General features: G+C 38.0%; 1 protein-coding gene across 1 annotated transcript in view; it reads left to right on the forward strand.

Moving 5' to 3' along the window:
* LARS1 (leucyl-tRNA synthetase 1) overlaps nt 1-16,697 on the forward strand; it is a 69,604-nt gene that overhangs the window by 41,171 nt on the left and 11,736 nt on the right. The window contains exons 23-28 of the mRNA XM_044225091.1: nt 8,590-8,773; nt 9,824-9,914; nt 11,278-11,418; nt 12,438-12,578; nt 12,850-12,960; nt 15,366-15,476. Of these exons, the coding sequence (XP_044081026.1) occupies nt 8,590-8,773; nt 9,824-9,914; nt 11,278-11,418; nt 12,438-12,578; nt 12,850-12,960; nt 15,366-15,476 (779 nt within the window). The remainder of the gene's footprint in view (nt 1-8,589; nt 8,774-9,823; nt 9,915-11,277; nt 11,419-12,437; nt 12,579-12,849; nt 12,961-15,365; nt 15,477-16,697) is intronic.

Consider the following 16,697-nt stretch of genomic DNA (forward strand, 5'->3'; position numbering starts at 1 on the left):
AAATTGAGAGGGCCTGAATTTCATGAGTTCTTGAAACCAGTGGCGCTTAAAGCCTCAAGTTTTAAAGGTCACTGTGTTTGGTTCTAGGAGAGCTTGAAGGACATTGGGGCTGCTCTTGGAGAGAAGGCTGGCAAACATGGTGTAGACATACAGCATGGAAAATGATCTGAAGAGTGCCTGGAGCACACAGTAGGGAGGTTAGTTGCTCATCTTAGAGCATGTCACAGAGAGGCTGTGTTCATTGAGAGACCCCTCTCGGAACAAAGGAATTGGCAGGCGCCATTTCCCTTCCCAACCCCTTAGCATATGCGTAGGGCCCCCTGCTGGAAGCAGCACAGTGCTAACACTTGCCATCTAACTTGCTTACACCAAGTCCCACCCCTCCATGCTCTGGTAAAACCACTCCTCCCAGTCGTGCTTGCCTCAGTCCCAGCTTGGTGGGCTCCCTTCCCCAGAAGACCAGCTCAAACCCTTGCCCACACTGTGATTCTCAACCCAAGAGTTTGATGTGGCCTTGGTTCTGGCAGTGACATATCTCATTTCACAAGCAGGCCCGAGCACACCTAGTTAAAATGCCACCACTTTCAGGCCAGGGACCAAATTGCTTACAACAAGCAAAGAGAGTCTTTGCAAATCACTGGTCTGAAGGATAAAGTGGCCGGGAGAAAACAGCATATGTAGCACATTGGAGACCGTCCTAGGAGTGCCAGGCCCTGGGGAATGGGATACTACACAGTAGGGCACTACAGATCCTCCTTATGATAAAGCCATCACCCTCAAGAACAGGAAACATAGCTGACTTTCCTAACATAGGCACAGAGATTTAGACAACATGAGAAGACAGAGAAACTTGTCCCAAATGAAAGAACAGGACAAAGCCACGGCTGGAGATCTAAGTGAAACAGATGTAAGTCACATGCATGATAGAGAATTTGAAGCAGTGGTCATAAGGATACTCACTGTACTTGAGAAAAGAGTGGAGGATCTTCCCGAGACCGTTAACACATAAGGAATAACATAACAGAGAAAAAGGGCTCAATAGACAAAATGAGAAAGGTGCTTGATGGAATGAACAGCAGGTTGGAAGAAGCAGAAAAATGAATTAATGGCCTAGAAGACAGAGTAATGGAAAGTAATTAAACTGAACAAAAGAGAAAAAAAGAATTATGCAAAATGAGAATAGACTTAGAAAACTCCATGGCTCCATCAAACGTTAATAACATTTGTATTTTATTTTAAAGATTTTATTTATTTATTTGACAGACAGAGATCACAAGAAGGCAGAGAGGCAGGCAGAGAGAGGTGGGGGAAGCAGGCTCCCTGCCGAACAGAGCCTGATGTGGGGCTTGATCCCAGGACCCTGAGCCGAAGGCAGCAGCTTAACCCACTGAGCCACCCAGGCGCCCAATATTTGTATTTTTAAATAAGAATGGCATAGGGCTTGAACTCACAGCCCTGAGATCAAGAGTTTCATTCTCTACCAGCAGAGCCAGCCAGTTGCTCTTACAAGAGACTCATTTTAGACCTAACACCTGCAGATTGAAAGTGAGAGGATGGAGAAACATATGTCATGCAAATGGATGTCAGAGGAAAGCCAGAGTAGCAATTCTTATATCGGACAAAATAGACTTTATTATTTTTTAATAGTTTTTTTTTTTTTTAAAGATTCCATTTATTTATTTGACAGAGATCACAAGTAGGTGGAGAGGTGGCAGAGAGAGAGGAGGAAGCAGGCTCCCTGCTGAGCAGAGAGCCTGATGCCAGACTCGATCCTATTACCTGGGATCATGACCTGAGCAGAAAGCAGAGGCCTTAACCCACTGAGCCACCCAGGCACCCCCCCGGACAAAATAGATTTTAAAACAAAAACTGTAACAAGAGTTAAGAAGGAAACCATATAGTAATATAATAAAGGGGTCAGTCCAACAAGAAAATGTAAGAATTGTAAATATTTGTGCACCAAATACATAAAACAGCTAGTAACAAACATAAAGGAACTGATTGATAATATGCTGTAATAGTAGAGGACTTTCACACCCACTTATATAATGGACAGATCATCTAAACAGATCAACAAGGAAACAATGGCTTTGAATGACACGCTGGAACAGTTGGATTTAATAGATATATTCAGAACATTTCTGTTCTAAAGCAGCACAATACACATTCTTTTCAAGTATACATGGAATATTCTCCAGAGTAGATCACATATTACGCCACAAAGAAAGCCTCCACAAATTTAAAAATATCGAAGTTGGGGCACCTGGGTGGCTCAGTCCTTTAAGTGTTTGCCTTTGGCTCAGGTCATGATCCCAGATTCCTGGGGTCAAGCCCCACATCAGGCTTCCTCTCTCATTCCCCCTGCTCATTTCCCTCTTTCGCTGTGTCTCTCTGTCAAATAAATAAATAAATAAATCTTATTTTAAAAAAAAGATCAGATTCATACCATGCATTTTTTCTGACCACAATGCTATGAAACTACAAGTCAATTACAAGAAAAATCTGGAAAGACCACAAATACATGGAGGTTAAATAACATTCTACTAAACAGTGAAATGTGTCAACCAGGAAATAGAAGAAATAAAAAAGTACATGGAGGGGTGCCTGGGTGGCTCAGTGGGTTAAGCCTCTGCCTTTCAGCTCAGGTCATGATCTCAGGGTCCTGGGATCGAGCCCTGCATCGGGCTCTCTGCTCAGGAGGAAGCTTGTTTCCATCTCTGTCTCTGCCCGCTTCTCAGCCTATTTGTGATCCCTTTCTCTGTCAAATAAATAAATAAAATATTTTAAAAAAAAGTTAAAAAGTACATGAAAAAAATGGTTCAGAACTTTTGGGACACAGCAAAAGTGGTTCTAAGCAGGAAATTTATAGCAATACAGGCCTACCTCAAGAAGCAAGAAAAAGGGGTGCCTAGGTGGCTCAGTGTGTTAAAGCCTCTGCTTTCAGCTCAGGTCATGATCCTGGGGTCCTGGGATCGTGCCCCACATCGGGCTCTCTGCTTAGCGGTAAGCCAGCTTCCCCCTTCTCACTCTGCCTGCCTCTCTACCTATTGTGATCTATCTCTGTCAAATAAATAAATAAAATCTTTAAAAAAAAAAAAAAGAAGAAGCAAGAAAAATCTGGAGCGCCTGGGTGGCTCAGCCAGTTAAAGTGGCTGCCTTCAGCTCAGATCATGATCCGAGGGCCCTGGGATCGAGCCCCATGTTGGGCTCCCTGCTCAGCAGAGAGCCTGCTTCTTCCACTCTCTCTGCCTGCTGTTCTATATACTTGTTCTCTCTCTCTGTATCTCTCTGTCAAATAAATAAATAAAATCTTAAAAAGAAAAAAGCAGTGAGAAAAATCTCCCATAACCAAATTGACCTTACACCTAAAGGAGCTAGAAAAAGAATAACAAACAAAACCTAAAACCAGCAAAAGAAAGGAAAAAATAAATATTAGAATAGAAATTAATGATATAGAAACTAAAAAAAAAAAAAACAAAAAAACCCCAGTAGAACAGATAATGAAATTAGGAGCTGGTTCTTTGAGAAAAATATCAATAAAATTGATGAACCTCTGTCAGACTCACCAAAAAAAGAGAAAAGGCCCAAGTAAAATCACAAATGAAAGAGGAAAAATAAGAACAAACACCAGAAACAATTAGAATATTATGAAAAACTGTATGCCAACAAATTGGATAACCTAAAAGAAATGGATAAATTCCTACAAACCTATAACCCCCCAAACTGAAACAGGAACAAATAGAATATTTGAATAGACTGATTACCAGCAAAGAAATTGAATTCAGTAATCAAAAAACTCCCAACAAGCATTAAGTCCAGAACCAGATGTCTTCATGGGTGAATTCTACCAAATATTGATTGATTGACTGACTGATTGATTTTATTTTTAAGTGATCTCTGTACCCAGTGTGGAGCTCAAACTCAGAATCCTGAGATCAAGAGGCACAGGCTCCACTGGCTCAGCCAGCCAGGCGCCCCTCTACCAAACATTTAAAGAAGAGTTAATACCTATTCTTCTTACACTGTTCTGAAAAATAGAGAAGGCAGAACATCTTCCAAATTTATTCTATAAGGCCAACGTTAGTCTGATACCAAAACCAGATAAAAACACCACAAAAAAGAGAGCGAAAGGCCAGTATCTCTTGGTGAATATAGATGCAAAAGTCCTCAACAAAATATTAGCGAACTGATTCCAACAATATAGTAAAAAGAAAACAAAACAAAAAACATTCACCATGGTCAAGTGGGGTTTATTCCTGGGTTTTTATTTACAAATCAATCAACGTGATGTATCAGTAAGAGAAAGGGTAAGAACCATATGATTGTTTCAGTAAATGCAGAAAAAGCATTTGAAAAAAAGTATAACATCCATTCATGAAAAAAACTTTGAACAAGGTTTAGAGGGAACATACCTCCACATAATAAAGGTCTTAAATTAAAAATCCACAGCTGTCATCATTCTTCATGGTGAGAAGCAGTAAGCCTGCTTCCCTGTAAGGTCAGAAATTATACAAGGGGGTGCCTGGGTGGCTCAGTGGATTAAGCCGCTGCCTTCAGCTCGGGTCATGATCCCGGGGTCCTGGGATCAAGCCCCTCATCGGGCTCTCTGCTCTGTGGGAAGCCTGCTTCCTCCTCTCTCTCTGCCTGCCTCTCGCCAACTTCTGATCTCTGTCTGTCAAATAAATAAATAAAATAAATCAAAAAAAAAAAAAAAAGAAAAAATTATACAAGGATGTCCACTCTCACCACTTTCATTCAATAGAGTACTGGAAGTCCTAGGCACAGCAGTCACACAACTTGTAGATGACTTGGTACTGCATGTAGACAACCTGAAAGACTCCACCAAGAAACTGGTAGAACTGATACACAGAGTAAAATCTCAGGATACAAAATATATGTACAGAAGTCTGTTGTGTTTCTGTATACCAGTAATGAACCAGCGGAAAGAGAAGTTAAGAAAACAATCTCATTTACAATTGCACCCAAAATAATAAGATACCTAGGAATAAACCTAACCAAACAAGTAGGAGACACGTACTCTGAGAACTATAAAACATGGATGAAGGAAATTGAAGATCGCAGAAGGAAATGGAAAGATATTCCATGCTCATAGATTGGAAATCTACACATTTAGTGCATTGCCTATCAAAACACCAACAGCGTTTTTCACAGAGCTAGAACAAGCAATCCTAAAATTTCCATAGAGCCACAAGAGACCCCCCAGTAGCCAAAACAACCTTGAAAGAAGCAAAGGTGGAGGCATCACAATTGTGGACTTCAAGTTCTATTACAGAGCTTACAGAGTAATCAAAAGATCATGGTACTGGCACAAAAATAAGTATATAGATCGATGGAAAGAATAGAAAACCCAGAAATGAATGCAACATTATATGGTCATTTAATTTTCTACAAGGCAGGGCGCCTGGGTGGCTCAGTGGGTTAAAGCCTCTGCCTTCGGCTCAGGTCATGATCTCAGGGTCCTGGGATCAAGCCCCGCATCGGCCTCTCTGCTCAGCAGGGAGCCTGCTTCCTCCTCTCTCTCTGCCTGCCTCTCTGCCTACTTGTGATCTGTCAAATAAATAAATAAATAAAAATCTTAAAAAAAATTTTTTTTTTCCTACAAGGCAAGAAAGACTATCCAGTGAGAAAAAGATAGCCTCTTAAACAAATGGTGTTTGGAAAATTGAATAGCAGCATGCAAAAGAATAAAACTGGACCACTTTCTTACATCAGACACAAAAATAAATTCAAAGTGGACTAAAGACCTAAATGTGAGATCTTGAATCATAAAAATCTTAGAAAAGAGCATAGGCAGTAATTTCTCTGACATTGGCCATAACAAATTTTTTCTAGATAGATTCCCCAAAGCAAGAGAAACAAAAATAAACTATTGAGACTACATCAAAATAAAAATAAAAAGCTTCTGCACAAAGAAGGAAACAATCCAGAAAACTAAATGGTAACCTACAGAATGGGACAAGATATTTGCTAGTCATACCTAATAAAGGGTTAATATCCGAAATACATAAAGAACCTGTAGAACTCAACACCAGGAAACAAATAATCCAATTAGAAAATGGGCAAAAAATATGAACAGACATTGCTTCAAAGAAAACATCCAGATGGCCAACATACACATGAAGAGATGCTCACCATCACTCATCATCAGGGAAATGCAAATCAAAACAATGAGATATCATCTACACCTGTCAGAATGGCTAAAATCGAAAACACAAGGAACAACAGGTGTTGGTGAGGATGTGGAGAAAAAGAAACCCTTGTACACTGTTGTTGGGAATGGAAAGTGGTGCAACCACTGTGGAAAACAGTATGGAGGGTCCTCAAAAATTAAAAATCGAACTACCATATGATCCAGTAATCACATTACTGGGTATTTACCCAAAAAACATAAAAACACTAAATTCGAAGGGATACATGCATCCCTATATTTATAGCAGCATTGTTTATAATAGCCAAGATATGGTAGCAGTCCAGGTGTCCATTGATTGATGAATGGATTAAGATGTATGTATACACACATGCACACTGGAATATTTTTCAGCCATAAAATAATGAAATCTTGCCATTTGCAACCACGTGGATAAAGCTAGAGAGTTTAATACTAAGTGAAGTAAGTCTGAGAAAGACGAATTACCATATGATTTTATTCATGTGGAATTTAAGAAACAAAACAGATGACTGTATGACCGGGGAGGGGGCTGTGGAAAATGAGAGGGGAAAAGAAGACATAAGAGACTCTTAACGATAGAGAACAAACTGATGGTTACCAGAGGGGAGTGGGTGAGGGGATGGGCAAAATAGATGATGTGGATTAAGGAATGTACTTATTATGATGAGCACTCAGTGATTTAAAAAAAAAAGAAAGTACAGGAGCTAACTGGAAGGAGCTCTCAATTATCCAAGCTAGAACAATTTAAGGAATAAATGGTAGTGTTGGATTGTAACCCAGTGAATAGGTTGAATATTTGTGAGTTCATACTGATCTAAATAATAGTTGAAAAAATGAATAAGTGGGGGTGTAGGGACAGCTTTTCCTTTCAGAAGAATTCATATTAATAAATGTATGAAGATTGACTGAAATACAAAATCACCATTAGGCAGAAATCACAAATAATTGTTACAGGCGAGATCTGCCAATGGTTGCCAAAATCAATGGGTGTATGTTTCTGGAAGAAACAAGATGTTTGTATATTCTCAGAGTATTTCTGCCAAGATTTTTTTTTAATCACAAAAAGAAAAACTGTTCACAGTTGAGAAAACTTGACAGACTACCTAAGTGACGAAAGCTTGCAACACTAGTATTAAGTCCTATCGATGTCATGCACCTCCCTGATAGTGATGTCCTGAGAGGACACACAGCATCACTTTAGTGATATTCTTGCTGGAGGTTCATAGGCTCAGTCTAATCATGAGAAAACATGAGACAAACCAAGTTTGGAGAAATTCTGACTAGTACTCCTCAAAAATATCAAGGTCATGAAAGACAAAGACTGAGGAACTGTCACAGATTTGAGGAGACCAAGAAGATAAAATGATTAAATGTAATGTAGTTTTCTGGATTGGATCCTGCAACAGAAATAGGAATTAGAAGAGAAACTGGTAAAATTTGAATAAGGTCTATAGTTTAGTTAATAGTATTGTACTAATGTTAGTTTCTGGTTATGTAACTTGTTAACATTAGAGAAGATTGTTAAATCATTTATGTCTATTTTCTTGCTGTCTCTGGACCTTTTCTTTAAGTATAAAATTATTTCAAGTAAAAACATATGAAATGTTTTGAGCTTCTTGCGTATTATAAAGCATATTTAATCCATCCATAACTTAATGTTACATATTCTCATCTCCCTCCTTTAGGCGCAGATGGTAGAAAGCAATACACTCTTCTGAACTTTTCCTTTATCACTTAACAGTTCATATTTGAGATCACTCCATATTGAAATGTAAAGAGTTTTCCACACTCCTTTGCCCTAATATAGTGTCCCTTTGTAAGGGTGTCTTGTAATTTAATTAGGTTTTTTTTTTTTTTTCAGTATTTTAGAATGGAAGATTTTGGTTTCAAAAGTACAATTTTATTAGAAAACTTAGCAGTACCTGCTTTTAGAAAGAAGAAATTAAATATATTTTTGTATATGTAAGGCACCAGTGTGTTCTTTCATGCATTAAAATATTTTGCTGCCTCTAAATGAGGCTGAGATGTTGATAGGGATCTGTATTTCCAGTTTATCATTTTCTTACTCTCCTTCATTCAGGACCACTTTATCTCATTAACTCAACCAGTTGCCTGGAAGAAACACATTTTGATGCTAAGTGTATGCAAATCAATACATAGGTGATTCCCAGATTTGAACAACTCTGTGGATCCTACTTTTGGTGGCTCTTATTTTTGTTGTTGATTCATGGCAGTCCTGTAAAGCATCTGCTATTTCTTAATTTTGATGTAGGTTTTGCAGTATACCTGGTTGGACACATCGTTGATAGTCACTAACCACATTTTAAAATCATCACTTGATCACCCTCTTCTTCTGCTTCTGCTTCTTTGTCCTCCTCCTCCTCCTCCTCCTCCTCCAGGAATGCGTTTGGCTTTGGCTGATGCTGGTGACACTGTTGAAGATGCTAACTTCGTGGAAGCCATGGCCGATGCAGGGATCCTCCGTCTGTACACCTGGGTGGAGTGGGTGAAAGAAATGGTGGCCAACTGGGACAGCCTGAGAAGTGGGCCTGCCAGCACCTTCAATGACAGAGTTTTTGCCAGGTAATCTGTCGACTCCAGCCCATGGTACTTTAGAGTTGCCTAGTCCTCCTGCATTTTTAAGTTTTCTTTTTTCCTTTCCTCCTAAAATAAATTAGATGTTAATAATAACTGCTATTCATTACAATTCATTTTATTTGTTCTAGGTACTCTGCTAAGCACTTTGCATCCATTATCTGATTTTAGCTTCACAGCTTATATGATAAAGCAATAGCTTTATTCTCCCTATTTTATAGTTAAAGAAATTGAAGCTTAGAAAAATTAAATATTTTATTAAATGCCTCAAAGCTAGTAATTCCAGTTGGGGATTATGAATTTGCTTCTTTCTCCAAAGCCCTTGCTCATAGACACTTTACCTTGCTCTCCTGCATTAGAGGACAGAATGGTTAAATGAAAAATAGATTAGGAGAAAAAGAGAAATGCCAATTTTTTTTCTTTTAAAAAACACTTATCATCATCTTTGTATCAGGAGCCATCTTAAGAACTGCTGTTAAAAAAGATGAATGGGACTTGATCCTTCACTCTAGTTCAGCAGAAGAAATCACTCATTGAACCCATAGCAAGTGTAGTTATAGGGATGGAGGGAATTTACAGGAGATGGCATGTGCATTCTGGGTTTCTTGAAGAATAGAATTTTACAGGGAGAGGAGAAAGACATGGAAAGATAATGATATTTATTTGGGGTACAGTACATGAAGGGTAGAGTAGATCAGACACATCAGGGCCAGATTAGGCTAAATTATGAAGGGCCTTCGGTAGCAAGAGAAAATTTTTTTAATATTCAATGTCACTTGTTTAAATGCAGCAAGTAAACTTGACCACCTTTGTTAAGCTGTTTTCATGTTGCTTTTTGGGTTTCCTAGTAAAGTTTCCATCCAGATATTTTTAGGCAAGAACATTGTTAACTGTGTTGTGGTTAAGTGGTTTTGTGGTTGAGCACTCTTAAATGTTTCAGGCGTTCCTGTTTTACTGTTGACTAGTATATGTGGCAGTTTTTTATATCTTTGTGTACTTGCATTTAAACTCAGTAACCTTTTTTTCCCTATTCTATAGTGAGATGAATGCAGGAATTATAAAAACAGATCAAAATTATGAAAAGATGATGTTTAAAGAAGCTTTGAAAACAGGGTTTTTTGAGTTTCAGGTAGGCTCTTCTTTTAGTGGCTATAAAGTACATCAGTGTGGCTATGATGTATTTCACCCCTTTCCCCTCTGCTATAATGTTAATTCATCTAGAGTGGAGACTGAAAATATTGCCAAGCAGTTTTTAAATTATTCAGTGAATTGTGGTTTTAAATAATTTTCTTTGATTCTCTGTTGTATTTATTTAATATAAATCTTTTTGTTTCATAGTTCAGCTATGAGTCAGTAAAGAGGTTAAGTCTAAAAGTCAGCCACATTTTCCAGGAAAACATTTTTATTTTTTTAATTTTCAAAGATTTTATCCATTCATTTGACAGAGAGAGAACCCAAACGGGGATCAGGAGAAGGAAGAGGGAGAAGCAGGCTTCCCTCCTGAGCAGGGAGCTAGACACGGGGATCTGGCTATCCAAGGACCCTGGGATCATGACTGAGCTGAAGGCAGAATGCCTAATGGACTGAGCCACCCAGGTGCCCCCAGGAGAACATTTTTACATTGATAAAACATAAAGCAAAATTGTAATTGATTACCCCTAGTTTGAAATCAAGCATTTTCTGATGTTTTCCACAAGGTGTCAGTGTTTCCTCGAGTTTGGCAGTTCAAGGGCTTAAAAAAAATGTAGGTTTCCTCAATCAGTTTTGTAAAATATCACATTGGGATTTATGTAACTTGGTTTTCATAGATGTGGTTAAATAAGGATAAGTGCTGAACATAGCAATTGTCCTATTTATAGCCTTTTTTCGATACTTAATATCTTTCTTATAGGCTGTTGAGGGTATCATCAGCCCTTAATACACAACTTCTATGTCTGTTAGAAAATGTCTTCTTGGGGCACCTGGGTGGCTCAGTGGGTTGAGCCTCTGCTTCTGGCTCAGGTCATGATCTCAGGGTCCTGGGATAGAGCCCTGCATGGGGCTCTCTGCTCAGCAGGGGGCCTGCTTTCCCCACACCTCTCTGCCTGCCTCTCTGCCTGCTTGTGATCTCTCTCTCTGTCAAATAAATAAAATCTTTTTCAAAAAAACCATTTTTTCTTGAGAGTCATTAATATAAAACCATAATATCCTTTAACAAGGATTGATATGCATTTAATTGCAAGTTGTTAAAAATGTGGAAAAACCGGGGGCCTGGCTAGCCCAGTTGTAGAGCTTTTGACTCTTGATCTTGAGGTTGTAGATTCAAGCCCCACATTGGGTGTAGAGATTACTTAAAAAAAATGAAGTAAAACCTTTATGAGAATTCATTATGGAATTTTGAAAGACTAAAAGCTTAAAAATGCATTAAAATAGAGGCACTGAATTTTTTTTCTTTTAATTTTATTTTAAAGAAGTATGGGGAGAAAAATGGCAAATAATTTCAAATCTTGCAGGCTGCGAAAGATAAATACCGTGAACTGGCCATAGAAGGGATGCACAGAGACCTTGTGTTCCGCTTTATTGAAGTTCAGACACTTCTCTTGGCTCCATTCTGTCCACACTTGTGTGAGCACATCTGGACACTCCTGGGAAAGGTACCTATATGTGGTTGAGATGTTGTGGGCTGTTTGATATGGCCTTATTAAATAAATACAATAATAATGTTACTTAAGAGGAAAAGACTGAAAACGATATTTCAGGAGTAATGTTGGATCCGTCATCTCCTAATTATTACAACAGGTTGTACTGAAACTACTCCTGTTTAGATGGACTTACTGAGTATGCGTCTTTATTTATATACACCACAATGGAAGTATTTTAAAACCACGTGACTGCATTTTGTTTATCACCTAATTCTTGTTAGAAAATGTTAAAGTACATTTGAATATATTTTAAAAATACATTTGATTTGAATACTATATAACTAAGACTGTTTTCCAACTGTTAAAAAGGTGAAAATATTGAGAGAGAGATAAATGACTGTTAGGAGCAGCTTATAAACAAAGAGGGAAGTGTATATTTGCATATATTTTTTGTTTTATATAAAATTTCTGGCATATGTAGGGCTTCATATTCAGGGATATTATATTAGCATCCTTACTGTGAGGATAAATGCAATTATTTCTCCTAGGGTTGCAGATAAACAGATTGGCTGGCTTAATAATTTCTTTTCATCTTTATTAGCCAGGCTCTTTTGTATTTTTTAACACATGAACACTGTAAAAATGTGCTTGTGATGCATATACTGAATGGCTATACTTTCAATACTGGATGTATTAAATAGGGTAAAAACTGAGTATATATAATTTATGTAATAATGATTAAATTTAGGCAAATTAGCATTACATAATTTTCTTTGAAAGTGAGCATATGTGTGTGGGTATTAATATGCTTGTACAAATGGATGCTAATTAGGAATGTAGAGTCAGACTTCACAGCTTGAATTCTAGGGAACATTAGATCAGGGGCTGTGGAAGTGTGTTATGGGTAGTCAGGTTTGAACTCTGAGCACGCAATTACAGATGGTAGTCTTGGTATGGAACTGTAATCATGAACCATAAAATAGTTGCGTGGCTTTGAGCCCACTGAACTTTTTCTTTCCCCCCCCTTACAGCCTGACTCCATTATGAATGCTGCATGGCCCCTGGCAGGTCCCGTGGATGAAGCCTTGATACGTTCCTCACAGTATCTCATGGAAGTAGCACATGACCTTAGATTGCGACTCAAGAACTATATGATGCCAGCTAAGGGGAAGGTGAAGCCTTTTTTTTTTTTTTTTTTTTTTAAGGCTGTTGCTTTAGAGTGATTAGTCAGGTAACATTTACTAGTAATGAAAATTAAGACAACTGTCGTTCACATGTGTCGGGCTCTTTTCATCGCTAATGCAGTTTTGTAGGATGTGTATGCTTCTTAATGTTAAAGGCAATAGTGGTTTATACCAGGAGAGGGATCTTTCATTTTTGGTGAAATGAAGCAGTGATATACAAGAGTGATAAAATGTTTTTTCCCTTTCTTTTGCCCTGTAGAAGACTGACAAGCAGCCACCTCAGAAACCTTCACATTGCACCATATACGTGGCGAAGAACTATCCTTCTTGGCAACATACCACCCTGTCAGTGCTGCGGAATCACTTTGAGGTGATGCTCGCAGCAGCCGTTCTGCCCGCGTTGTTGCGTGCTGCCTGTGCTCTTGTTGTTTTTAGGATGTTGGCAGTGTCTTAGAGAAGGACACGGGCAACTTTGTGGGATTACTCTTAAACATGGAGTGTTTTTTTGTTAGCGGTGCTGGCTCTGAAATAGTTACTGTAAAAGTTGCCGTCTTTTTTATCATTTCTGAAACTTCCATACAAAAATATAGTGGATCTAGTCCCACGTAATTAAAAGGTGTGGGACTTTCTCATATGTGGTGAAAATCATGAAGCAAGAGAACTGAGTTTGCCTTCGGGTTTGTTCTGACTTGAACACTGGGATTCATGAAGCCTTCACCTCATTATGTTTCAAAAAATTGAAGCTTGGCTTTTGAGTAATTTAAAACAAAATGGTCAGTTTAATAATTACCCATAGAAATGGAGAGCTCAGTATTTTTGGCTTTGTCAGGTAAGTAGCTGTTAGATATGATTGTTGTGTTTAAAGGAAACACAATACTTAAGCATAGTTCTAAGTTTTCCTGAAGAAAAAAATCCATCTACCTTTTTCTTTCACATTCACAATATGGAAACAAAGTATATGTTGTGGAATTTTTGCTGGGGTTTTTAAGAGTCATTGATAGACACAAATTGTTAAGGTGCACTGACAGAAGAGGAGAGAGAAAAAAACCAGAAATTATGGACAAAGCATGAAGTGATAACTGAAGGGAAAATCCTTAGCTTTGATTTTTGAGGACTTTATTGAAATTTTCTTTCAAAAGTTTTCTCAGTTAATTAAAAAATACTCAAAAACTTTTATATTTGGAAATTTAATGGAAAGAGAAGAGTTAGTGTTTTTGTATTCCTTGTGAGCTTATTTTTATGGAAAGCTGCCTCCTCATTTGATTGTATATAATAGAAATAGAATTTAGAGGCACTTGTGTGCTCAGTTGGTTAAGTGTCTGCCTTCGACTTAGGTCGTGATCCCAGTGGGATTGAGCCCTGTATCAGGCTCCCTGCTCAGTGGGAGCCTGCTTCTCCCTCCCTCTGCAGCTCCCCCTTCTCATGCTCTCTCTCGCTCTCAAATAAGTAAATTTTTTAAAAAAGGAAAGAAAGAAATAGAATTTAGTCCTTAGAATTGCTTACAGATTTTGACTTATGGCAAGTGAAAAAGTAAAAGCCGCTTTTGTGGGTAGAAAAATGATGTCATGCCTTTGTGGGTTACATATCCGTAACAGCATTTTCAGGGAAGCAGTAGGAGAACCAAATATAGAATGTATGTCCCAGATATTTAAAAATGCATCTTTTATTAAAAACTGCTGTTCTTTTAGAAGTTATAGGGTTTTTTTTAGTAATTATTTATTAGATACATGGTTTCAAAGTAATATCATCTTTTGGCATTATTTGGAATGATCAGCGTTCTTTTAAATTTTTGTTTGTTTTCATCCAAAAGAACGGAAAGGAAGTTTATGATCATGGAGGATATTCTTAAGTTGTATGTGGCACCTTTTTGGTAATACAAGGGGAAGGAGTGTTTCCTATGCTCTCCTCTCTTTAATATATATTTTAAAGCAGCACATTGATAAGTGGAGAAAATATTTTCCCAGTGTACTTTAGTAAGTTAGAATTAAAAGTAAACGTTGACTGAAGTCTTACTATACATTACTTTTCATTTAGATTCATTCCCAGCCTTTGGCTTCGATGCCACGCTTTTATAGGGAAAAAACAAGTCACCCAAAATTCTGAGGTCACTTGCTTCATTTTTCACTCTGTCAAAGGGGACAGTTGTATTTGCAGAAATGAATTTAAATTCAGGCAGCACATTTGGGACTCTGTGCATATTAATGATACATGATACAGGTATTTATTTGTGGCTAGATAGGAGTGATACTATTTTTAACAGGTAGATAAGCCAGCCAGAGACTTTTTTCCCCCACATTTGTGGTAACAGTTTATAAGGAAGAGTGTTCAAAAGCAGACATTCTATAAATCTTGTATGATAGTTACACAGTTTCCATTTTGATAAGACTAGTGAGTGTTTTTACAAGTTTGGAGACAAACAAGATCTCTATAAGACTATTTTGTTTTCTTACCCGATAAGATCTAATGTTACAATCTTAGAGGTGTTCTTAGTGTAAGAAAAAATTAAATATTCAACAAGATGCCCCATTTTCTCCTTTACCATAAAGAACATTTATCTTTTAACTTTAGAGGAAATGGGAGACTCCCTTCTGTATTACACGTTCACCTTTCACTTCCCTAGAACGCATGGGGCTGCTCTCTTTTCTACTGTTTTCTATTGGACTGGTCGAGGCCACCATTCTGTGTCTGGCCGACTTCCTATGGGCACATCTGCTATTGTGCGTTATCTTTAAAATATTTTTCTCCACATTCTTCCCCAATGTTTTTTTTTTTTAGGCCAACAGTGGAAAATTGCCTGATAACAAAGTCATTGCTAGTGAACTGGGCAATTTGCCAGAGTTGAAGAAATACATGAAGAAAGTGATGCCGTTTGTTGCCATGATTAAGGTAAGCTATGGGCTTCATGCAGCTATTACTCTGCGAGTAATGATTAGATAGGATAGTGGAAGGGAGGGGAAAACTTTGGATATAGTCTGTCCCAGGAAATCTGCTAAAAATAGTACTTTTCGATCACTAGTTGTGAGAAATGAGTGACCATTTCGGGGGTTTATCTGTAAAATTGCTGAGTATTTGGAAATATGCATTATGGAAGAAAAAACTGATTTAGAATTGTTCACTAAATGAGTCTCTTTATGTTCTACCTTCTTTTCTGTTTGGCAGGGAGGCAAATTCTTTTGGCTTACATTTGCGTGTTTTTATTAGATCCTGGTACTGGAACGAAGATACTACATTTGTGTAGGTTTAGCTTAACAGGATAAACATTGTTTATCGTGGTTGGACCAGAGTTTCTCAGCAGTGGTTCTATTGATATTGTGGGCCAGGAGTTCTCTGTGGTGGGAGGCTTCCCTCTGCGTTATAGGATGTTTAGCAGTGTTTTTGTCTTCTACCCACTAGATGCCCATAGAATGTCCTCCTCACCCCCTCAAGTTGTGACAACCAAAACTTCTTCAGTCATTCTTAAATTTCTCTGGGGACGTAATCTGCTCCCACCCCCCACCTCTCCCATTGAGAATCATTGCATTAGACTCAGCTTTCTTCATAGAAATAACAGATTTATTTGATTTCTTAGAGAAACAGAAAGAAGGCTGTATGTTGCGTAAGAGCTCAAGCTCTGGGGTCAGACAAATCTTGTTCTAAATCCTTTTTGTCTGTCACTTCTTAGTTTTTAGACCCTCAACAACTCTCTTAAATTCTCTGGGTCACATGGTTTTTCATCTATATGAGGAAATTAATAGAACCTACATTTTAGGAGGGCTGTGAGAAGTAAATTAAATAATATATTTAACACACTTTAATAGTTTCCATTAAAGAATAGTCTCAGTAAATGTTTTTTTAAAGTGTAAATTAGTGTCTTTTAGGCTTCTAGGAACATAGATTTTTTTAAAAAAGATTTTATTTATTTACTTGACACAGAGAGAGACAATGAGAGAAGGAACACAAGCAAGAGGATTGGGAAAGGGAGAAGCAGGCTTCCCGCTGAGCAGGGAGCCTGAAGCTGGACTCCATCCCAGCACCCTGGGATCAAGATCTGAGCTGAAGGCAGATGCTTGACAACTCAGCTGCCTAGTCACCCCATTAGTGGTTATTTAGATTCATTCTTGAATCTTC

The sequence above is a fragment of the Neovison vison genome, chromosome 1 (assembly GCF_020171115.1).
Source record: "Neovison vison isolate M4711 chromosome 1, ASM_NN_V1, whole genome shotgun sequence".
NCBI lineage: Eukaryota > Metazoa > Chordata > Mammalia > Carnivora > Mustelidae > Neogale > Neogale vison.